General features: G+C 41.4%; 1 protein-coding gene across 2 annotated transcripts in view; it reads right to left on the bottom strand.

Annotated features, from left to right (window-relative positions):
• htt (huntingtin) overlaps window positions 1–24,340 on the bottom strand; it is a 209,063-nt gene that overhangs the window by 161,821 nt on the left and 22,902 nt on the right. For both annotated transcript variants that reach the window (XM_067982438.1, XM_067982439.1), the window contains exons 2-7: window positions 21,528–21,611; window positions 17,472–17,592; window positions 16,065–16,124; window positions 14,649–14,728; window positions 12,728–12,866; window positions 7,120–7,261 (exon numbers count right to left, since the gene is read on the bottom strand). In XM_067982438.1, the coding sequence (XP_067838539.1) occupies window positions 7,120–7,261; window positions 12,728–12,866; window positions 14,649–14,728; window positions 16,065–16,124; window positions 17,472–17,592; window positions 21,528–21,611 (626 nt within the window). The remainder of the gene's footprint in view (window positions 1–7,119; window positions 7,262–12,727; window positions 12,867–14,648; window positions 14,729–16,064; window positions 16,125–17,471; window positions 17,593–21,527; window positions 21,612–24,340) is intronic.

Below are 24,340 nucleotides of genomic sequence, written 5' to 3'. Positions count from 1 at the left end.
CCCCCACCATCAACATCCTGGGGGTCATCATTGACCAGAAACTTAACTGGACCAGCCACTGGCTATAAGAGCAGGTCAGAGGCTGGGTATTCTACAGCGAGTGACTCACCGCCTGACTCCCCAAAGCCTTTCCACCATCTACAAGGCACAAGTCAGGAATGTGATTGAATACTCTCCACTTGCCTGGATGAATGCAGCTCCAACAACACAAGAAGCTCGACACCATCCAGGACAAAACAGCCCGCTTGATTGGCACCCCATCCACCACCCTAAACATTCACTCCCTTCACCACCGGCGCACCGTGACTGCAGTGTGTACCATCCACAGGATGCACTGCAGCAACTCGCCATGGCTTCGACAGCACCTCCCAAACCCGCGACCTCTACCACCGAGAAGGACAAGAGCAGCAGGCACATGGGAACAATACATAGGAACAGGAGTAGGCCCTCGTGCCTGCTCTGCCATTTGACAAGATCATGGCTGATCTGTGATCTAACTCCATATACCTGCCTTTGGCCCATATCCCTTAATACCTTTGGTTGTCAAAAACCTATCTATCTCACATTTAAATTTAGCAATTGCCGTTTGCGGAAGAGAGTTCCAAACTTCTACCACCCTTTGTGTGTAGAAATGTTTTCTAATCTCACTCCTGAAAGGTCTGGCTCTAATTTTTAGACTGTGCCCCCTACTCCTAGAATCCCCAACCAGCGGAAATACTTTCTCTCCATCCACCCTATCCGTTCCCCTTAATATCTTATAAACTTCGATCAGATCACCCCTCAACCTTCTAAACTCCAGAGAATACAACCCCAATTTGTGTAATCTCTCCTTGTAACTTGACCCTTGAAGTCCGGGTATCATTCTAGTAAACCTACGCTGCACTCCCTCCAAGGCCAATATGTCCTTCTGTAGATGTGGTGCCCAGAACTGCTCACAGTACTCCAGGTGCGGTCTAACCAGGGTTTTGTATAGCTGCAGCATAACTTCTGCCCCCTTGTACTCTAGATATAAAGGCCAGCATTCCATTAGCCTTCTTGATTATTTTCTGCACCTGTTCATGACACTTCACTGATCTATGTACCTGAACCCCCAAGTCCCTTTGGACATCCACTGTTTTTAAACTTTTTACTATTTAGAAAGAACCCTGTTCTATCTTTTTTTGATCCAGAGTGGATGACCTCACATTTGTCTACATTGAATTCCATTTGCCACAGTTTTGCCCAGTCACCTAATCTACCAATATCGCTTTGTAATTTTATGTTTTCATCTACACTGCTTACAATGCCACCAATCTTTGTGTCATCGGCAAACTTAGATATGAGACTTTCTATGCCTTCATCTAAGTCGTTAATAAATAGTGAATAATTGAGGCCCCAAGACAGATCCCTGCACATTCCCCTCCAAGTCACACACCATCCCGACTTGGAAATATAATCGCCATTTCTTCATTGTCAGTGGGTCAAAATCCTGGAACTCCCTTCCTAACAGGTAGGAGAACCTTCACCACACGGACTGCAGCAGTTCAAGGCGGCGGCTCACCACCACCTTCTCGAGGGCGATTAGGTATGGGCAATAAATGCTGGCCTTGCCAGCGACACCCACATCCCATGAACGAATAAAAAAAAATTATTGATCTTTGGCTATATTGTCCCTGGTATCTGGATGAATATCACATTCCTGAAATGCTTGATATACAATTCCCATTGTCAACAACTTCTTTTCCCCCCCAGTGGGGGTGCAGGGAGAAGAAAATGGGAGAATTACATACAAAGGAACTTGTTCTAAGCACTTGGACCGAATGGATCTGGGATGGGAGTATAGACTTTTATAATGGGGTGGGGGGGCCGGTGGTGGTGTGCACGAGGGAAAGACGGATCTTGGATTTTGAGTTTGCTGGGAATGCTTTTAATTTTTAAGACATATCCAGCCCATTCAATGGTTGTGCCACTGGATCCAGCCTCCTGCTCCAAAAGGTTGGACACCCCTGAGATAGGTGTCATGGGGAAATGTCATTTTATTTCTGTGCTTTCAATCTATGCAGACAACCTTTTGCACTAAAAGGCGCTTTTTGGCAAATCATTCAAAATTTGTCCGATTTACTCTTCATCAACCAACTTGAAGTAAATGTCCTTGGTGAAGGCTGACAATTGCTTTGTCAGAAAGCTACTTTTACTGTGCTAAAATGTACAATAAAACATTTTAGTCTATTAGCACGACATCCGATCTGCGTATACTGCACAGGATACATGGAGATGCCAGAGGTTGCAACATGTCGATGCAACTTAACTAAAATAGACAAGGGAAGTGTCTAAAGTCATAATTTAAGAACATGCATTATACTAACCAGCGTCAACTGCACAAGGACTTTGGCCTTTTAATATATAAAGCAAGTACATCAATGCCATTAAACATTTTAAGTTATCTGACATGTGCATACAGATATGCTAATATTTGTAGCATAAGAGGTGAAAGTATTCCATGGAACATGACTTCCTCCCAAACCTTGTCATCGCTCTTTGTCTCTTCTACCTTTCTCCCTCCATGGCGGTTGGCTGTTAAAAGATCCCAAAACACTACTCGAAGAAAATCAAGGAGGACTCCTCCCTCCACCAACACAAAAAACAGATCAGCCGCTTTTATATTGCACGAGACTCCGGCTAGTGGCACCAGGTCCTCCAAGTGTGGGCCCCTACACAGCAGGCTACAAGTCGTTTTTAGCAGGGTCTCCAGGTCACTGGTTTTACTGAGTCCCCATCTATTTGACTTCAGCCGGCTACGCAAGCCCTGTGTTTGGGGAACCCACTAGCGCCAGTGCAACATTAAAGAGCCTATTAACTGGTCACTCGTCTGATTGTTGTTGGTGGGATCTTGCTGTACACAAAATGGGCTGCAGCATTTGCTTACATTGCATCAGGCACTTCTTTCCTTCACTGTGTGAAGTGCTTTTCTCTTCATTGTTTAAAAAAAACTTTTGGTAAGCTTTATTTCTCATTCATTAATAGATATTGTGCCCCTTCCCTTCATTTCTCTCCCCCACGCTTACACTTTTCTTTCCTGTCTCCCTAAACAGAACATTCTTCTGGAAGGAGACTTCAGAACTATTTCCCTCCCCCCCCCAGAACCATTGCCTGAATGGCATCTGCTCTCAGAATAAATCCCTCAAGTTGAGAACAGGATTATTTTGTGGTCAGCATGACCTTCAAGGCGAAGATAATCTGGGAATTCTTTTAAGACTCAGATGAGCAGTATTACATCAGGCACGAGGGCGTACTTGTGGAGAAACAGGAGCAGCAATATCGTTGGAACACCTTCACCTCCAATTCAACAACCTGACTTGGACATATAGCACCATTCTTTCATGGGTCAATATCCTGGAATTCCCCACCTAACGTTGGAACATTTCCTACATTACAACAGTGACTACACTTCAGAAGTACTTTAAAGTGCTTTGGAATGTCCTGAGGCCATGAAAGGTGCGATATAAATGCACGATCTTCATAATATCATGCTAGGTACAGCACAGAAGGAGGCCATTCAGCTCATCGTGCCAGTGCCGGCTCTTTGAAAGAGCTATTCAATTAGTCCCACTCCTCCGATCTTTCCCCATAGCCCTGTAAATTTTTTCCCCTCAAATATTTATCTAATTCCCCTTTGAAAGTTGCTCTTGAATCTGCTTTCACCACCCTTTCAGGCAGTGCATTCCAGATCATAACAACTCGCTGCATAAAAAAATGTTTCCTCGTGTCGCCTCTGGCTCTTTTGCCGATCACCTTAAATCTGTGCCTCTGGTTACCGACCCTCCTGCCAATGGAAACAGTTTCTCCTTATTCAATTTATTCTTCCTCTTTACGCCTTCACCGCAAGGACGGCAGCAGTTGAAGGAGAAAGTCCATTGCAACTTTTTCAGGGAAACTAGGGACAGGCAATAAATGCGTCGCCAGCATCGCTCACATCCCAAGGACAAATTTTTTAAAAACAGAAGACAAGCACACAGCGGCAAAAATGGATACCTCTGGCCACTGATTTACAGATCAGAAAATCAGCAGCCCACTAATTTTCATATATCTAGTCTTCAGAAAGGAAGGAAGGATGGATCACCGGTGCATTCGCTTAGTAAAACAGAAGACTATGCCTTTAAGGGGCACCTTCCCGTAACACAAACTAATCTCAAAATTCAAATGGAAAGCAGATCTCCCAAGTGGTTCAGAGTTATGATGCTCAATTTAACAATCCTGTGTATCCTGGTCAGAAAAACACAGCATCTTGCAAAACTCTCAGCAGAGAAGCATAAGCAACGAACTAGCATCTCCCAAACCTGCCACCTCCACCACCTAGAAGGACAAGGGCAGTGGGCTGCATGGGAACACCATCACCTGCAACTTCCCCTCCAAATCACGCACTATCCTGACTTGGACATATATCCCATTCCCTTTCATTGTCGCCTAGTCAAAATCCTGGAACTCCCTACCTAAGAACATAAGAAATAGGAGTAGGCCATACAGCCTGCTCAGCCATTCAGTAAGATCATGGCTGATCTTCAACCTCAACTCCACTTTCCCGCTCTTCCCTATATCCCTTGGTTCCCTTAGAGTCCAAAAATCTATCGATCTCAGCCTTGAATATACTCAACGACTGAGCATCCACAGCCCGCCGGGGTAGAGAATTCCAAATATTCACAACCCTCAGTGAAGAAATTCCTCCTCATCTCAGACCTAAATGGCTGACCACTTATCCTGAGACTACAATCCCAAGTTCTAGATGCTCCAGCCAGGGAAAACAACCTCAGCATCTACCCTGTCAAGCCCTCTCAGACTCTCATATGTTTCAATGAGATCACCTCTCATTCTTCTAAACTCCAGAGAATATAGGCCCATTCTACCCAATCTCCCCTCATAGGATAACCCGCTCATCCCAGGAATTAATCTAGTGAACCTTCGTTGCACCGCTGCTAAGGCAAGTATATCCTTCCTTAGATAAGGAGACCAAAACTGTACACCAGGTCTAACCAAAGCCCTGTACAATTACAGCAAGACTTCCTTACTCTTGTACTCCAACCCCCTTGCAATAAGGCCAATATACCATTTGCTTTCCTAACTGCTTGCCGTACCTGCATGTTAACTTTCTGTGATTCATGTACAAGGACACCCAAATCCCTCTGAACACCAACATTTAACAGTTTCTCACCATTTAAAAAAATATTCTGTTTTTCTATTCTTCCCACTAAAGTGAATAGCCTCACATTTCCCCACATTATACTCCACCTGCCACCTTCTTGCCCATTCACAACCTGTCTATATCCCTTTGCAGACTTTTTGTGTCGTCCTCACTGCTTACTTTCCCATCTAGCTTTGTATCATCAGCAAACTTGGGTACATTACACTCGGTCCCTTTATCTAAGTCATTAACAGATTGTAAATAACTACGGCCCAAGCATTGGTCCTTGCGGCACCTCACTAGTTACAGCCTGCCAACCTGAAAATGACCCGTTTATCGCTACACTCTGTTTTCTTTCCGTTAACCAATCCTCTATCCATGTTAATATATGACCCCTTATCCTGTGTAACAACCTTTTATGTGGCATCTTATCGAATGCCTTTTGAAAATCCAAATATACTACATCCACTGGTTCCCCTTTATCTATCCTGCTAGTTACATCCTCAAAAAACTCTAATAAATTTATCAAACACAATTTCCCTTTCATAAAACCATGTTGACTCTGCCTAATCATATTATGATCTAAGTGACCTGTTACCACTTCCTTAATAATGGTTTCCAGCATTTTCCTGACGACTGATGTCAGGCTAACTGGTCTTTAGTTCCCTGTTTTCTATCTCCCTCCTTTCTTGAATAGCAGTGTCACATTGGCTTCCTTCCAATCCACAGGGACCATTCTAGAAGTTAGGGAATTTTGGATGATCGCTGCATCCACCATCTCTGCAGCCACGTCTTTTAGAGCACTAGGATGTAGGCCATCAGGTCCAGGTGATTTGTCTGCTTTTAGTCCCATTAATTTCTCCGGTACTTTCTTTTTTACTAATATTAATTATTTTAAGTTCCTCACTCTCATTAGACCCTTGGGTTCCCCACTATTTCTGGAATGCTTTTTGTGTCTTCTACTGTGAAGACAGACACAAAATATTTGTTTAATGTCTCTGCCATTTCCTGATACCCCATTATAACTTCTCCTGTGTCTGCCTCTAAGGGACCCACGTTTACTTTCGCTACTCTCTTCCTTTTTACGTACTTATAGAAGCTCTTACAATCTTACATAATTTTACTACAATCTAACTACAGTTTTATATTTCTTGCTAGTTTACTCTCATATTCTTATTTTCTCCCTCTATCAATTTTTTGGGCATGCTTTGCTGGTTTCTAAAACTCTTCCAATCCTCAGGCTTACTATTCTTCTTGGCAACATAATAGACCACTCCTTTTAATCTAACGTTATCCTTAACTTCTTTAGTTAGCGACGGATGGATCACTTTTCCCATGGAGTTTTTAATCTCTCAAAGGAATGTATATTCGTTGGGAGTTATGAAATATTTCTTTAAATGCTCATCATTGCTTATTTACAGTCATATCTTTTAAGCTAATTTCTCAATCAACCTTTGCCAACTTGCCCCTCATATCTATATAATTAGTCTTGTTTAATTTAAAACTCTAGTTTCGGTCTTAAGTACATCACTCTAGAACTCAATGTGAAATTCTACCATATTATGATTACTCTTCCCCATAGGATCCCTTACTATGAGATTACTAATTAACCCTGTCTCATTACACAAGACAAGATCTAAAATAGCCTAATCCCTGGTTGGTTCCACGACATATTGTTCTAGGAAACTGTCTCGAATGCATTCCATGAACTCATCCTCCAAAATACTTTGGGCAAATCAAATTGGCACGTCTACATGAAGATTTGTGGGAGCGCCTTTACCACACGGACTGCAGTGATTGAAGAAGGCCCACCACCTTCTCAAGGGCAACTAGGGATGGGCAATAAATGCCAGTCTTGCCAGCAATGCCCACATCTCAAGAATGAAAGAAAAACACCTGCAGCTCCTGTTACCCCCTTTAATGTACACTGTTCTAATAGTGATATTTGACTGTACTAGTCTTACCCAAAAGCACATTCAACAGCCAGGTGTAGAAGTACTGGGTCTTCCTTGAATGCTGACAGATGCTGACAGCGGAGCTGGCTGCAGTTCGACGAATGGTTGGAGAACTTGATTTCAGGTTGCCAATAAATGTCTTCAACAACATCTGAAATTTCAAAAAATAAATATATAGAATGATTAAAAATTCTTTGCAGTTGCCCTTGGAGAAATGCCATTAGGAGCTGTTTTATATAAGAGATATGTTGTGTACAATGCGGCCTAATAACATTTTCTCAACACACGTTTCAGTACCGTATAGATGTTGCTTCAAATATCTAAACGCTTGCAGCATCCTACATTAATGTTTCATCTGCAGAATATTTGGCACAGGCATGCTTTTCCTTTTGGGGTTTCTAAAACTCTGTTCTAACCACAGGACGAGGTGGCAACAACAACGTGCATGTATATTGCGCTTTTAACATAGTAAAACATCCCAAGGCACTTCACAGTAGCGATTATTAAAACAGAATTTGACACTGAGCCACATAAGGAGATATGAAGACAGGTGAGCAAAAAGTTAGTCAAAAGGAGCATCTTAAAGGAGGACAGAGAGGTAGAGAGATAGAGAGGTTTAGGGAGGGAATTCCAAAGCTTAGGGCCTAGGCAGCTGAAGGCACGGCTGCCAATGGTGGAGCAATGAAAATCAGGGCTGCTCAAGAAGCTAGAATAGAAGTGCAGAGATCTCGTAGGGTTGTAGGGCTGGAGGAGGTTACAGAGATAGGGAGGGGCAAGACCATGGAGGGATTTGAACACAAAGATTAGAATTTTAAAATCGAGGCATTGCTGGACCAGGAGCCAATGTAGGTCAGCGAGCACAGGGGCGATGGGTGAACGGAACTTGGTGCGAGTTAGGATACGGGCAGCAGAGTTTTGGATGAGCTCAAGTTTACGGAGGGTGGAAGGTGGGAGGTCAGTCAGGAGAGCATTGGAATAGTCAAGTCTAAAAGTAATAAAGGCATGGATGAGGGTTTCAGTAGTAGATGAGCTGAGGCAGAGCAAGAGACAGGTGATGTTATAGAGGTGGGCATAAACCAGCAAAAGGCAAACTCAGGACAGGTATCAGAGAGCACTCCTTCATGTAAAGAGCACTCAAATACCTGGAACAGTCTCTGGGTTAAGATAGTGGAGGCAAAAGCGCTGGAATCACTCAGGGGCAATAAAATGGTATAATTGAGGTAAAGAAGGGTTGGGGGGAGAACCGTTGTTTTTTAATGGAAGGATGAAAACTAGATGGGAAAAGTGGCCTCCCTCATATGTACTTCTCTTTGTATACAGGATCTCATGAACGCTTGCATTTTAAGTTTTATTGAAATGCAGGTTAAGATGGTATTTCGTCCTCATCAAAAACCCACTCTTCCGACTCTGGCCGACCCCATCCCACCACTGGCGGCAAAGCTTTCGTTCATTGTGCTCCCACATTCAGGAATTCTCTGGATTCCCCTCCACTTTGCAGCTTCTCTTCCCACTTTCCTTAATTCCTTCCACCTCAGGTTTCTAATAACCACCCACCTCCTCCCCCCAGGTAAAGCACCTTAGGGCTCTCTCTGTAACCTCATCCAGCCCTACAACCCTCCAAGATCTCTGCGCTCCTCCAATTCTGGCCTCATGTGCGTCCCCCACTCCCTTCCCATTGGCAGCCATGCGTTCAGCTGTCGAGGCCCCAAGCTCTGAAATTCCCTCCCTGAACCTCTCCCTCTGTCTCCTTAAAACGCTCCTCAAAGCCCACCTCTAACCAAGCTTTTGGTCACCTGTCCTAATATCTCGTTATGTAGCTCGGTGTTAATTTTTGTGTGATTACTCACCTGCGAAGCACCTTGGGACGCTTTACTACATTAAATATAAATGCAAGTTGTTGTGGTGGACGGATAGAAAAGTGCAACGTAGTGGCTCTGATGTAAAATTTATATTGGATATCATAAAGCTGAGAGAAATTATTTGGAACATTTTAGAATACAACAGCATTTTGAGTGTCTTACAGCATTACTTACAAAACAAAATTTTTTTTTACCAAAGCAATGATAACTTTGAGAATAGAACAAGTGTAAAAAGTGGAGACGCAGTGACCGGAAAACTATATTTATATTAAAAGCAAGTTTGTAGCTTCAAATATTAAGAATTCTTTCCACTTTGACTAGTCGCCTCAATGCTATTTTAACGAATATTTATACAGTGCCCAAAATGTACATGCCTTATGATGTACATGCCTTATGTTCTCTTATGTGCTGCTTATAATCATAAATTTATTTGGAGGAAAATAAAATAGCCTAAAGTTCTGGAACAAGCTCTGAATTGGTGTGATTTCCACCCTACAGGGGATCTCTGAAAGCCGTCCCAATCACAAGAAGGAATCCAGAAATCAGAGAAAATACATGACATCAGCTGCTAGATTTAGCTCATGATGCACTTTTGCATTCCCCAGACATCAGTAACAACACACGAGCTGTGCTGGCATGTTTACAGTTCGGGCTTTCTGCAGAGCAGTCAGAGAGCTAGCTTTATCGCGCAAATGGAACAAAGACTGTAATTTAAAAAATGGAGGGAGAGTTAGTCTATTATTTCAACAAGCCGATTCTGATAGTCCCATAAGGGTCCTTGGTTAGTAACCATCTGACTCACTCCTAAGTGAGACCCAGAATAATAATCCTTCTGTTCTCCCAACTAATACCATATAATTCCCAATGAAGTCTTTAAAATTAATGGAAGCAGGGGGCTGAGGTTGGGGGGGGGGGGGGGTGGGGGGAGGGGGGGAGGAGGGGACTGAATCAAGAATCTGCATAAATTGGTTAGGATTAGCCCCCAGCCCATTGTCCCTGTTCTAAATCCTCTGCCTTGCCACATGTCTCTCTACTTTCAAAAGCCTCCACAAAGCTTAGCTTTTCGATGGCATCTTCAGTCAAGCTCCCCTCTCATCTTTCTTCCTACACCTCTGTGAAGCACCTTGGAAGGTTTTGCTACTTTGAACATGCTGTACAAGTGCAAGCATTTTTTTTTGCTGTCACTTACATCACATTACAGATTTAATACTTAGAAGCAGAACTTCAAAAAATGTATCTGTAAAATTACATGAAAAAGTGCTTCCTGATTTCACTCCTAAATGGCCTGGCTCTAATTTTATTATGTCACCCTGTTCTGGATTCCTCCACCAGAGGAATTAATTTCTGTATCTACCCTATCAAATCCCTTTATCACTTTAAACACCTCAATTAGATTACCCTTAACCTTCTAAACTCAAGGGAATACAAGCCAAGTTTATGTAACCTGTCCTCATAATTTAACTCTTTAAACCCGGTATCATTCTGGTGATTCTGCGTTGTACCCTCTCCAAGGCCAATATATCTTTTGAGCTTCAGTGCCCAAAACTGAACGCAGTGCTCTCGATAGGGTCTGACCAAGGCTCTGTACAACTGAAGCATCACTTCCTCACTTTTGAATTCCAACTCCCATGAAATAAACGCCAACATCCCATTAGCCATTTGATTACTTTTTGTACACGTGCACTAACTTTTAGTGATTCAAACTTGGTCACAAAAGGAGTGTGTTCTATTCCACAGTGCGAGCCAATCCCCATTATTTATTGATAAACTTACAGTAAAATCATTCACACAGCAAAGGTTAATTAATGCTTTGGAGCATACAGTATGGTATTGTGGTGGTTATGTTACTGGACTGTAATCCAGAGACCTAGACTAAGAATCCAGAAAACATGAGTTCAAATCTCACCATGGTAGTTTAAGAATTTGAATCCAGGAGCTGGTATTGGTAAAAGTGACCGCGAAGCTGTCGAATTGTCATAAAACTCCAAGTGGTTCACCAATATCCTTTAGGGAAGGAAGTCTGGCCTATGTGTGACTCCAATCCCACACCAACGTTGTTGACTGTTAACTGCCCTCTGAAGTAGCCTACTCAACTGTACTAAACAGTTCAAGGTGGCCCACCACCACCTTCTCAGGGCGACTAGGGATGGGCAATGCCAGCCTTGCCAATGACGCCCAAATCCAGAGAATGAATTTTTTCTAAAAATATTGCTCCAGAAGTGAATTGAAGCAGTATAGGTTACAAAATAATGGAATGGTTTGAGGTTGTAATCTAGCCTTGGAATTCAGCTAACACTGACAAACTGCTCGAGCTTTACTGTCATGGATTTTCTAAGTCTAAGCAATGTGACAAAGCAATGTGACAAAGCAATTTGAAAAGCTAATAGGACACTGCGATATATAACCAGCACAGCATTCTCCAGAGATTATGCAAAGGCATTACAATGCACTGGTCAGGCAACACCTGGGAGACCTGTGTTGAATTCTGATCGTCACTCCAAAAGTAGTACAAAAGAAATTCAAGCATTTGAGAAGGTGCAGAGAAGAACAAGACTGATTCCCAGTGAGAAGGGAATAAGCCATAGATTAAAGTTAAAATTCTAGTCTGGAAAGGTGGTGATTATGGGAGGAGAGGAGTTAAAGTAGAAAGATCTAGTGAGGGAGCTAGCACCGGCATATAGGAGCAGGCCATTTGGCCCACTGAGTCTGTGCCAGTGCTAACTCCCCCACCACAGCTTATCTAGTCTAATCGCATTTTTCTGCTTTCCCCATAATGTAAGAATATTTTTCAAGTGTTTCAAATGTTATGATTTAATGCCACTTGTGGTAAAGCATTCCTTTGCCTAACAACTTAGAAAAAATTCCTTCTAACCTCCCCTATGTGCTTCCAATACGATTCCTGAGTTTAAGCCCCTTCATGTATGAGTCTAATCCATGAGCATTAGCAGGCTATTTAACAGTGGGGGAGGGGATGGCACGATTGACCAGTCCAATCTTGTGCTCACCCAGTGTCCACTTTACAACAGGTGCCACTGGAAAGCAATCGTAAGCAGAAGCACTGGGTGATTGCCTCCCCCCATCCAAGGGAGGAGAGACCAATTACACTGCCCTTACTGTTGCCCAAGGCAAGCTCAGAAGACCCAGCACAAATTAACAAACAATCTGGGACCTTCCCTGTCTCTGTGTCTGTGTCTGTGTCTCAGTGGCACACAACGTACTGCATTTAAAGGGGAAGGAACTTGCAAGGAGTTCTTTAAGATTCGAAAATGCAGTCTCTAGGCTCCCTTGTGTTAACTAAAACAGCAAGATTATACAACCCAACACAACTGTTCCCAAACAACTATCTTTTTACATAAATAAGCATCAACGCCTTCAAAGAAAATCTGCCAGAATGTGACAAAGCATCAACCTTTACCTCTGAATGCACATGTGGAGCATTCCTTGTTTTGGTTGTATTTTTAATAAAGACTAAAGCCTTGAAATTCCACTGTAGCATTAAACCACATAAGCCTTCTGTACAAAATTACTTCATCTGCTATTAGCCAAGGTTTTAACCTATTTATTTTAATGGGTTAACACACATTAAAATAGGGGATGAAGGAATTAAATAAAAACGCATTAAACGCTTGTACGCCAACATTACACAGCGTAGTTTCTATGGCTTAAAATATTCAGAAGTGTTGTGTGGGTTTATTACTAAAAAAACAAAATTGAAGCACCATCTCCTCCGCAAAGTACCAAGTGGCTGATTACAGTACCTTGATTTCACTGTCATTTGCAAAGTTGCCCAGAGAAGCCATGATTTTTGGCACAGCACTAGCCAGTGTCTCCTGCACGGATTCTTCTGATCGCTTGCTGATCCGAGCCAGACAAGGAAGCAGATTCACAAGGTATGGCCTAGATCAGGAGTGGGGAAGGGGGGGAAAAAAAGCAATTTTACCCATTGAAGACAGGAACAAATTACCAAGGAAGGAGTCTAATATTTCATTCTAACAACAACATTCCAGGCTTTAGTGTAAGGATATGCCCAAATATCACTTCTTTGTACGGTTTTCTAAAACTTTACAACATTCAACATTAGGAATTGAGAGAGCATCTTCTGGCAGATGACCTTCCACAAAGCACATTCATATTTTGAATTTCAAAACAGCGTGTCCAATTTGGTTTAAGTGTCTTGCATAGACACCGACATGTATGGCATGTTAAGAAACAGGACAACAGGAGCAGCTCAGACATGCAACACCATGAAGTAGAAACATGTCGGTTTTGATCCTGTTGCTTCGCCAAGTTCCCAATCTCAGTGACCATGCTACAGTCAGTGCTGAGTGGAGACCAGGAATCTCCTTGGAAAGTGGGGAAAGGGCAAAGAGGGAAGAGAAAGAAGTACTAAATGGAGCCTGCCTCTCCTCCCTTTCAGACACAGAACTTGCACAGACCAGAAGGATTAACAAGGGATGGAATAGGGTAAAATATCCTCAAAATGCACCCACCCTCACGCATTCACACAGGCTGAAAGTTGGTCATTGCTTGAACAAGTTTGTATCTGAACAAGTTTGTATCACACAGCAGATGCTGGAAGATGCTAAGCCCAAGTGTATATGGCAGCTAAATTAACAGGCACAATTGAATCCTTGCTTAATGATATAAAATCAACTCCCTCACCCTAACAAACCTCAGTCATGTGTTCAAACTAGCTACCCTTACAGAGATAGGAACATAACAGGAGTAGGCCATTCAGCCCCTCGTGCCTGCTCCACCATTTGATAAGATCATGGCTGATCTGTGATCTAGCTCCATATACCTGCCTTTGGCCCATATCCCTTAATACCTTTGATTGCCAAAAAGCTATCGATCTCACATTTAAATTTAGCAATTGAGCTAGTATCAATTGCCGTTTGCGGAAGAGAATTCCAAACTTCTACAACCCTTTGTGCGTAGAAATGTTTTCTAATCTCACTCCTGAAAGGTCTGGCTCCAATTTTTAGACTGTGCCCCCTACTCCTAGAATCCCCAACCAGCGGAAATAGTTTCTCTCTATCCACCCTATCCGTTCCCCTTAATATCTTATAAACTTCGATCAGATCACTCCTTAACCTTCTAAACTCTAGGGAATACAACCCCAATTTGTGTAATCTCTCCTTGTAACTTAACCCTTGAAGTCCGGGTATCATTCTAGTAAACCTACACTGCACTCCCTCCAAGGCCAATATGTCCTTCCGAAGGTGCGGTGCCCAGAACTGCTCACAGTACTCCAGGTGCGGTCTAACCAGGGTTTTGTATAGCTGCAGCATAACTTCTGCCCCCTTGTACTCTAGTCCTCTAGATATAAAGGCCAGCATTCCATTAGCCTTATTGATTATTTTCTGCACCTGTTCATGACACTTCAATGATCTATGTACCTGAACCCCTAAGTCCCTTTGGACATCCACTGTTTTTAACTTTTTACCATTTAGAAAGTACCCTGTTCTATCCTTTTTTGATCCAAAGTGGATGACCTCACATTTGTTTACATTGAGATATCATCTCTCAATATACAAACTAAACTGCTTTTAAAACATAGAAATTAAGATTAATTTGATCAGAAAGAGTAGTGACAATGTCAATCAAGTACAGTTTTTCCAGCAAGACAGCAGTAAATTACCAGGAAAGAGAAAATATACATATTTTAAATAAACTGACCTGCACTTCTGAGGACGAACAAGGTGAGCCAGCTCAGCAAATCTCCAAAGTGCAGCCCGTAAACTCCTTGATGGACCATTCTGCGTAATAGAAGGGAAAAGAACTGCTCAAGCAACACATGGTAGTTTAAAAGAAAAACATTTACCTGAGGAAGGAGGAAGCCTCCGAAAGCTTGTGAATTTAAAATAAAATTGCTGGACTATAACTTGGTGTTGTAAAATTGTTTATAAAAGAAAATTGACTATGCACCTCCCAAACTCATGACCTCCACCTCCTAGAAGAACAAGATGTGGAGATGCCAGTGATGGACTGGGGTTGACAATTGTAAACAATTTTACAACACCAAGTTATAGTCCAGCAATAAAATTCAAATAAAATTTCAAATAAAATTGCTGGACTATAACTTGGTGTAGAAGAACAAGGACAGCAAGCGTGTAGGAACACCATCACCTCCAAGTTCTCCTCCAAGTCACACACCATCCTGACTTACACATATGTCAGCCATTCCTTCATAGTCACTGGGTCAAAATTCTGGAACTCCCTACCTAACAGCACTGTGGGAGAACATTCACCACATAGACAAAAGGCGGCTCACCACCACCTTCTCAAGGGCCACTAAGGATGGGTAATAAATTCTGGCCTTACCAGCAACGCCCATATCCCAAGAATTAATTATCTTTTGTTTTAAAACTCTCAACTCCTCAATTCTCAAATCTTTGAGCAGCCCAGTTAAAATATTCCACGGACAATCTAACAACTAGAAATTATAGTTACTATGCAGTACTATCCCAGTTTCTGCAATTCAGAGTTTGTCGATACGACAACACCTCAACTATCCTGAAGATTTCTCTAAAATCCCCACTCTTTGATCTCTTTTAATTTCAGTGCTACTCAGCTTTTGGCCTGTACATTCCAATTCAACCTCCTGCCAACATAGCTATCAAGTCTAACCACATTACTAACCTTCTAAAATAAACCATTTTAACTCAGCTCCTGTCAAATCCTAATACACTCAAACTTCATGACCAATATTTCCATCTGTGCATTAGATGGAAATGCTGTTTGTAACATTTGACTTGTTAAAGCTAAAATGCACATCAGAAACCAGTGTGGAATGTGACAAATTAAGACTTACACTAAAGACCAATACTTATCGCTGCTAAACTATGCGAGATGTATTGGCTTTCAGCTCTATAAATTGCTCTAATGCACTAATTGGTAATTAAAAAGCACATAGTAGTACATTATTAAAAAATGTCTTTGTTTTCCATCCCCAGTAGCTATTTTTGAGCAGCCCAGTTAAAATATCCCACGGACAATATATAATTACAGTAAACCCACTAACCAAAGATTGTGCTGCATATAATTACTTCTTAAAATCATTTATTGGGAACGTTGCTCTAATCGCTTACCAACCTTTTTAATTTCTTTATACAATTCTAATTGTAACCGAGGCAGATTTGAGTCAGTCAGGGCCTGTTGAAAAAAAAGACGTGACAGCTTAGGCATAAGATTATTAAGAATTTTAATTTAACATTATGCCACAGCCTAACTAGAGATGAAATGTTAAAACTGCAAGAAACTCAAATTTCAACATAGTGTATGGAGTGCTCCAACGAACACAGAATTCAGCTGTGGCTCAGTTGGTAGCACTCTCACTCAGAGTCAGAAAGTTGTGGGTTCAACGCCCACTCAAGACTTCATCACAAAATCTAGGCTGACACTCCCAGCCCAGTGAGGGAGTGCTGCAATGTCGAAGGTGCCATCTTTTGGAAGAGCTGTTAAACAGATAGTCTGCCTTCTCAGGTGGACATGGCACTATTTCGACGAAGAGTTCTCCCCAGTGTCTTGGCCGATATTTATCCTTCAACCAATATCATTTAAAACAAAAACAGATTTTTATCACATTGCTGTTCGTGGGATCTTGCTGTGCGCAAATTGGCTGCTACGTTTCCGACATTACAACAGTGACTATACTTCAAAAAGTATGTCATTGGCTGTAAAGCGTTTTGGGAAGTCCTGAGGTTGTGAATGGCACTATATAAATGCAAGCCTTTCCTTTTTTTTTGTCTTTCCAAATGCAAATAGTTAAAGAAATCAAGGCTCCAGAACCGAAATTTCCACTCTCATTACTTCTAAGCCCCTATTTTCTCCGCCATCTCCCTGCGTCCTCACTGTGTTGAAATCAGACCCCTCGTCCAATCTCTAACTCAATTCTTTATCCTGTTTCCTCAGCCATCCCTTCCTCCCACAATCTTCAGGCTTTTAAAAAAAAACCCCAAGTTTGGCATCCCGATTTTCTGATTGATTTCAGTTTCTCTTTCACTCTTCGCAAGACCCCCATAAACAAAAATTCAAGCCCTCCCCACGGTTCTCACCCCGTCCTTTCCCCAACTCCCCTGCTCTTCTTTAAAGTAGTGCCATGGAATCTCTACACCCGAGAGGGCTGGCAGGGGCTCAGTTTAACAAGACATCCGACAGTCCATCACTCCCTTAGTACTGCTCTGAAGTGTCAGGCTAGATTATGCGCTCAAGTCTCTGGAGTGGGGCGCAGACTTACATCCCAATCTGTATATTCCTTCTTGTAATTTTAGGACATGGAATCTCCACCTCGATATATATCAGAACCTCCCATCCATTCACCATTTTTTACCCATAACTACCCCATTATTTTTTTGCCCTTATCATTGGTGATGAACAACTCTTGATATCACACACGCAAGTACTGGAAACAAAACCCAATTCTCATTGAAGTCGCCCTATTAACAGGGAGACCGACATTTGGGATGGCGCACTGGTGGAATGGTCTAAAAGCTGACTTACTTTAATAATTTTATTTAAACATTCATCTGCTACCATCCGGACATCGGACTCTGCGTCGTCGCAGCACAGCAGAAACATTTCCATTGCAATTCCCAACAGCTTCTGAAATTCTGGCGAGTTCCTGAAAAAAAATACATGTAAGCGTGTTTTTAAAAAAAATCAGTTTGTCATTTGTCCACAAACTCAGCGTTGCAAATCAATTTTTCTCAAGACGATCTCTGATCCCGACGTATTTGAGTATACAACAGCTGACATTTATATAGTGCCTTTACCATAATAAAACTTCCCAAAGCGCTTCACAAGTGTAATCAGACAGAATTTGCCATAAGGAGATATTCAGACAGGTGACCAAGAGCTTGGCCAAAAAGGTAGGTTTTAAGGAGCATCTTAAAAGGAGGAAAGAGAGCTAGAGAGGCGGAGAGGTTTAGGGATGGAATTCCAGAGCTAGTGGCCTAAGGCAGCTGAAGGCACATCCATCAATGGTGGAGCGATGTAGGGCTGGAGGAGATGAGAGAGATAGGGACGGGGGAAGCCATGGAGGGATTTGAAAACAAGGATGAGAATTTTTAAAATCGAGGCACTGCTGGACTGGTAGCCAATGTAGGTCAGTGAGCACAGGGGTTCTCTTGTGACGTGGCTCACAATAGGTCAGAGCATGCGTGTCATTGTACTGGCAGGAACATTATACAATCTAACACTCAACACATTATTGTGCTGTTAAAGTGTAGCTGTGTTTAATTGGGATCCCTTTAGTGTTATGAGGTGTAATTGTTGTGTCTTCTTCAGGTCAATTAGAGGCCCTAGTTGGCCTTCTTAAAAAAAATTAAAACACACTCCTGAAGTCAATTGGAAAGTATTTTGTGTTTGTGGGCAAATGTCCCTGTGCATTTGAAATAAATTTTTAACATTTTTTTTAAAAAACGTGACAGAAATTTGCATGTGTGACACCTGAAACTGTGAAGAGCGCCCCCCCCATTTTACTTATACCTCCCATGTTGTTTCACAGAGGGAGCCAGGCCAAGTGCAGCCTACAGGTGAAGGGGAGTTAGGAAGTGGGGAATAACTGGACTAGAACACCAAACGTAATTTAGTCCCCATTTTAAAATCATACATTCTGCCACATTTATAAACAAAACTGGTCACATGGACTTACCAAACTGTAATTATAACCTCCCACTAGTAGCAGTGATGCAGCACTGAAGGAAGGGTGTAATTGCAGCAGGACAAGTTTACATAGGCAGCTTTTATTATATGGTCATGTGAATCTATATAATGGAAAAAGTTCATAGCAAATGCACAGACACAAGATTTTCACTATATTATAGGCACTTGTTTACAATGTTACTCATATGCTGAAAGTGATAATTAAAGAGTTTTCTTTATATAAAGTCTTTACAATTACAGCTACAATAAATCACTGATTCAAAGTTAATTCGTTCAACATTTCCCTTTTTTCCTGGTCTCCTAGGAAAAATGACAACTGCAGCTAGGAGGGCTGGACGGCCTGTTCCAAGGCCTCTGACATTGCTACTCTGATCTGGCTGCAGGAAGGTACGCAAAAGCAACCAAGGGATTATTCTCTGTTATTTTCCCTCCCCCTGAGGGAACTAGCTGACCCTTTGGGGAGATGGGGTGGGGAAAGAGGGGGAGGGAATGAGCTGACTTTTACTCATTCAATACCTTCCCAAAACAATGATGCTGGAATAGGGAATTCACCAAGCAGAGGTTGGGGGGGGGGGTTGTTGGGTGGAGATTGAATCTGCATTCCACGGCTGATAGGCCAGTGCATTACCAAGAAAATTTGCCTATTGATTCACTCAAATTTAATGTTAAACAATTTTAACATAACAGTTTAAACCCTCCTCTCTTCTTCCTCCACTAACACTGAACGGGCATGCAGTTAAAAAGGTCTAAATATTACATAGGATTACGCAGAATATACTGCACAGAAACAGGCCATTCGGCCCAACTGGTCCATGCTTGTTTATGCTCCACACAAGCGTCCTCCCACCCTTCATCTAACTATCAGCATATCCTTCTATTCCTTTCTCCTTCATATCCTTATCCAGCTTTCCCCTAAATGCATCTAAGCTAGCTACCTCAACTACGCCATGTAGTAGTGAGTTCCACATTCTAACCACTCGGAGTAAAGATGTTTCTCCCGAATTCCCTATTGGATTTATTAGTGACTCTTATATTTATGGCCCCTAGATTTGGACTCCCCTCGCAAGCAGAAACATTTTATCCAAGTCTACCCTATCAAACCCTTTCATAATCTTAAAGACTTCCATTAGGTCACCCCTTCAGCCTTCTCTTTTGTAGAGAAAAATGCCCTAGCCTGTTCAGTCTTTACTGAAAGTTACAACCTCTCCGTTCTGGCATCATCCTTGTAAATCTTTTTTGCACCTTCTCCAATGCCTCTATATCCTTTTTATAATATGGAGACTGCAGAAGTGCACAGTACTCTAAATGTGGTCTAACCAAGATTCTATATAATTTTAAACATAACTTCTCTGCTTTTCAATTCTATCCCTCTAATTACAAACCCCAGTGGTTTGTTTGCTTTTTTTTTTTAAATAGCCTTATTAACCTTTGTCGCTACTTTTAGTGATTTGTGTATCTGTACCCCTAGATACCTTTGCTCCTCTACCTCATTTAGACTCTTATTTTCAAAGGAGTATGGAGCCTCTTTATTCTTCCTACCAAAATGCACCATCTCACACATATCTATATTGAAATTCATTTGCTAATTATATGCCCATTCTGCAAGTTTGTTAATGTCTTCCTGTATTTTGTAACAGTCCTCCTCGGTATTAACTGCAACCCCCAATTTGATGTCGTCCGCAAATTTTGAAATTGTACTTCTGAGTCCAGAGTCCAAATCATTTATGTAAATTGTGAACAACAGTGGTCCCAGCACCGATCCTTGCGGAACACCACTTGCTACCTTTTGCCAGTCTAAGTAGCTACCCTTAATGCCTACTCGGTTTCTGTTTTGTAGCCAGCTTGCTATCCATTCTGCTACTTGTCCCGACTCTACCTTGGTCATTAGTCCAGTATGCAGTACCTTATCGAAGGCCTTTTGAGAATCCAAATATATTTCATCTACTGCATTACCCTAGGCTTCTGCGTTACTTCTTCAAAGAATTCAATAAGTTTGGTCCCATTTCAAATCTGTGCTGACTATTCTTTACTATATTTTCGGTTTCTGTATGTTTTTCTATTACATCTTTGAGTAAAGATTCCATTATCTTTCCTACTACTGAAGTTAAGCTAACTGGTCTATAGTTCCCTGGACTTGTTCTATCTCCCTTTTTAAATATAGGAACAACATTAGCTGTCCGCCAATCCTCTGCTCTTTCTAATGAAATATATGGACCAGGGGTTCTATCCTCTCTAAGTTTGATTAGTTTATTATCGGCCCCCTTTCTATCTCAAATGTCTTTATATCTTTTTTGATCTCTTCTTCTAATGTCACGTCTACCTGGTTAGTCTTCCTGGTAAATATTGAAGCAATTATTTAATATTTCTGCCATTTTGCTGTCATTACCTGTGAGTTTATCTTGTGCATCCCTTAGTGGCCCTATCCCTATCCTGATTTTCCTTTTGTTATTTGTGTGTCTGTAGAATACTTTACCATTTCTTTTTATATTCCTTGATAATTTAATTTCGTACTTCCTCTGGGCCTTTCTAACTTTTTTTGGCTTCTTTCCTAACCTCTACGTACTCCTTTTGTCATCCTCCCCTTTGTTTTCTATGAATTTAGTGTATGCCTTTTTCTTTAGGTTCAATTTTGCCCTCATCTCTTCATTCGTCCATGGTGTCTCATTATTGGTTAGTTTGTTCTTGTAGCGGAATATATTTATCCTGGACTCTTGATTGCAGTGGAACAAGAGATTTATTCCAAGATTCACACAAGACTCCTCAAGCAATATCGACGAAAGCTCAGTGGGTCAATTTCAAAACCATGTGTGATGACTTTCATTCCACGTTCAAACAGCAAACCGATAATCAATGAGCAGAATTTCAACAAATATTGGAATGCAACTAATTTACCTAAGAGACTGTGCAACTATGTTTTCACAAATGGTCAGGCAGTGAGTTACACGGTCTTTTTTGGTCGTGGCAGATTCTTTCTTTCTGGAAAAAATGGAAACAAGAACAGCAATTAGGCACCTACAGTACATGTATGTTCTGAAAGGGACAAATGTCACAAATGTTGTTCTTCACCGCTATCCTTCAATAACCTTTCAAAGAAAATAGTTTTCCCCACAATTGCAGACCGTAATTACAATAGGTGTTTTTCTATGACACCAGTAAATTGGCAATAGTATTGCTTGTAGTCAATTGATGACATGATATGCAAGATAGTAAAGGAGTTGGGACACATTTTAGAAACTCTCTCGACGGCTCCATCTACTGGCCAGAGCCTGCAATCACATTGTTACAGGCAACTGTTTACATACATTTCCATTCTAAACATTTACAACAGCAGTTTCAAAGTTGTGTTGACATAAAAGCATGAACAAAAATTATGGCAAGTTGCAAGTTGGACCGAAAGTGCATGCATGCACGCACAAGATTTTTAATATATAAAATTTTTATTTGAATATATTACCATCTGCAATTGGCACACAGAAAAAATGCCAGACTCAGCAAGAGTAAGGGAAAAAACCCAATGGTGTCACTGTACATGGACAGACATCTTTCACTTTGATCACTGGAGTCACATGCTAACATATAAGGCAGTCCTCAACTAAAATTCGAAGTCCACCAAACTGCATTCTGCCACAAGTCCAAGTTGCCCTCGTTACGCCAGATTATTTTTCTTCACTCACAGGCTCTTTCGAGTTTGGTGTTGAAGCATTTTGTTACAGCACTAAGGAAGACTTATCTTGGGGATGCTTAATGTCGAAAAACAACTGCAAAAATTTACTTTTCTATCACCAAAAGAATTAGGTAGGAATTTCAACTCACCTAAAAACGCTACTCAAATTTTCAGCAACTGCAACATTACTTAGGAGCCAAAAGACAGTATTTACATAAACACTGAAATTTCAGTTCAAAAGGAAGACATTCAGACTATGTACCTGTCCCAGCTTCCCCTATCGGGCAATTCCAAATGGAATTAACTACGCTAATGCCATTTCCTTTCTCTTCCCCTGCACCTTTTAATATTTTTCTTCGCAAGTGTTTATCTAATTCTTCTTTACATGTCATAACTGACACTCATTAATCCAATAACCATCTGTTTGCAAAAAAAATTATTTCTAACAAGGACTGAAAAGCCAAACAACTGGTTTCCACGTTGTGATTTTTGTGTAATATCCCTATTTATTCTCTCAAACTCTTTTGCAATTTAAAATGTTGCCCATGCTCATGCACAGGCTCTTTGGTATTTGTACAGGTACAGCTCTTGAAGGAGCTCCTTTCTTAAACTATCACATCTAACCTAATAATCCAGACCCCAGACTGCAGGGTGTCAAAATCTGGGGACTCTTCCAAGATCGAAGACTTGTCCTTTTTTTTAAAAAATAATCGTACAGTACACTGCGAGAGTCCCCTTTCAAATAGAGGCTTTTGAAAAAAGGCATCAAAATTTTAGTCAAAAATGCTTTACCAGAAATGTAGCAGATTTTGAATTTACTTATCTTCGTCCAGGGAATGGTTGTGCCATAGGGGACTCAGAAAATAGGGAGAAAATGTCTGTCATAAAAATGAAGCAAAATTCTAACAATCTCATTTTAAACTGAATGTCTCAAAACAGTAATTAAACTCAGATTTTTAAAAAAATTCCTGCAAGTTTTATTCCCCCTCGGTTCTATTTGAGTACTGATTTTCACTCCCTACAATGCTACCGGCAGAATTAGAACGGAGAACAGGTCTCCGGAGCTAACCTGAGCACTGCTTCAGTGCACAGAGATCTAGTGCCCAGTCAGTGTACATGAAATAGTGTTTGACAATTTAGCCACAGGAAAAAAAATTTAAAAAAATAAACTCAGCCCTGCTGAGTTCCAGGTGCTGCTCCTCTCCCTTACGGCTCAGAACCTCCGGTGAAGAACAGAAAATAACGATGGAATTCTATTGTGGAAATGCAGCCAAAGTCAAATCGAGCTAATCCTGTTTCAAACCAGCACAAAGCGGCAATTAAATATCAGTTCCTATTTGGAATTTCCAAATAGGCATTGGATGCTGTGTGCAATAATGGGCTCCACACTATAGGATGGATATTGAGGCTGTTGAAAGGGTACAACGCAGATTCACCAGGATACTACCTGGTATGAGAAAATACCAATACAAGACTTGAGAAATTGGGAGTTTTTTTTCATTCAAACAATACAGTTTACAGGGTGATATGATAGAAGGGTTTAAAATCTTGAAAGAATGGGTCAGGGTAGGTAGAAGCAGACTGTTCCCATTAGTTGAGGGGTTAGAACAAGGGGCCATAAATAAAAGAATAAATGAAACAGATTTAGAACAGAGCAAGGGAAACCTCTTCAGAGTTGTGAGGCTGTGCAATTTACTTCCACAGTCAGTGGTTAAGACAGAAACTATGTCAACATTCAAGATTAGATTGGACAGGTGGCCGAAGAAAAAAGGAATTAAGGGTTCTGGGTACAGGGTGCGCAAGTGTAATTAGGACTATTTGTTTGCGTGGAGGGTAAATGCCGACACGGGCCTGTTGGGCTGAGAATTTGGTATGTGTGGGAGTTTAAGGGTTAATCTCTTTAAATCTAGTGCATATTGCTTCAACTGTTTAAGTTCAATTGCTTTCAGCTGTTTAAGTTCAATTTTAAAGTTTAAATTTTTAAGTTTCTGTCAGGCTTCAGCAGAGAGAGCTGCTGTAGCAAGTTAATTGGTTAGCGAGA

Source organism: Heptranchias perlo, chromosome 4 (assembly GCF_035084215.1).
Source record: "Heptranchias perlo isolate sHepPer1 chromosome 4, sHepPer1.hap1, whole genome shotgun sequence".
NCBI lineage: Eukaryota > Metazoa > Chordata > Chondrichthyes > Hexanchiformes > Hexanchidae > Heptranchias > Heptranchias perlo.
This window is presented reverse-complemented; position numbering and strand designations above follow the sequence as displayed.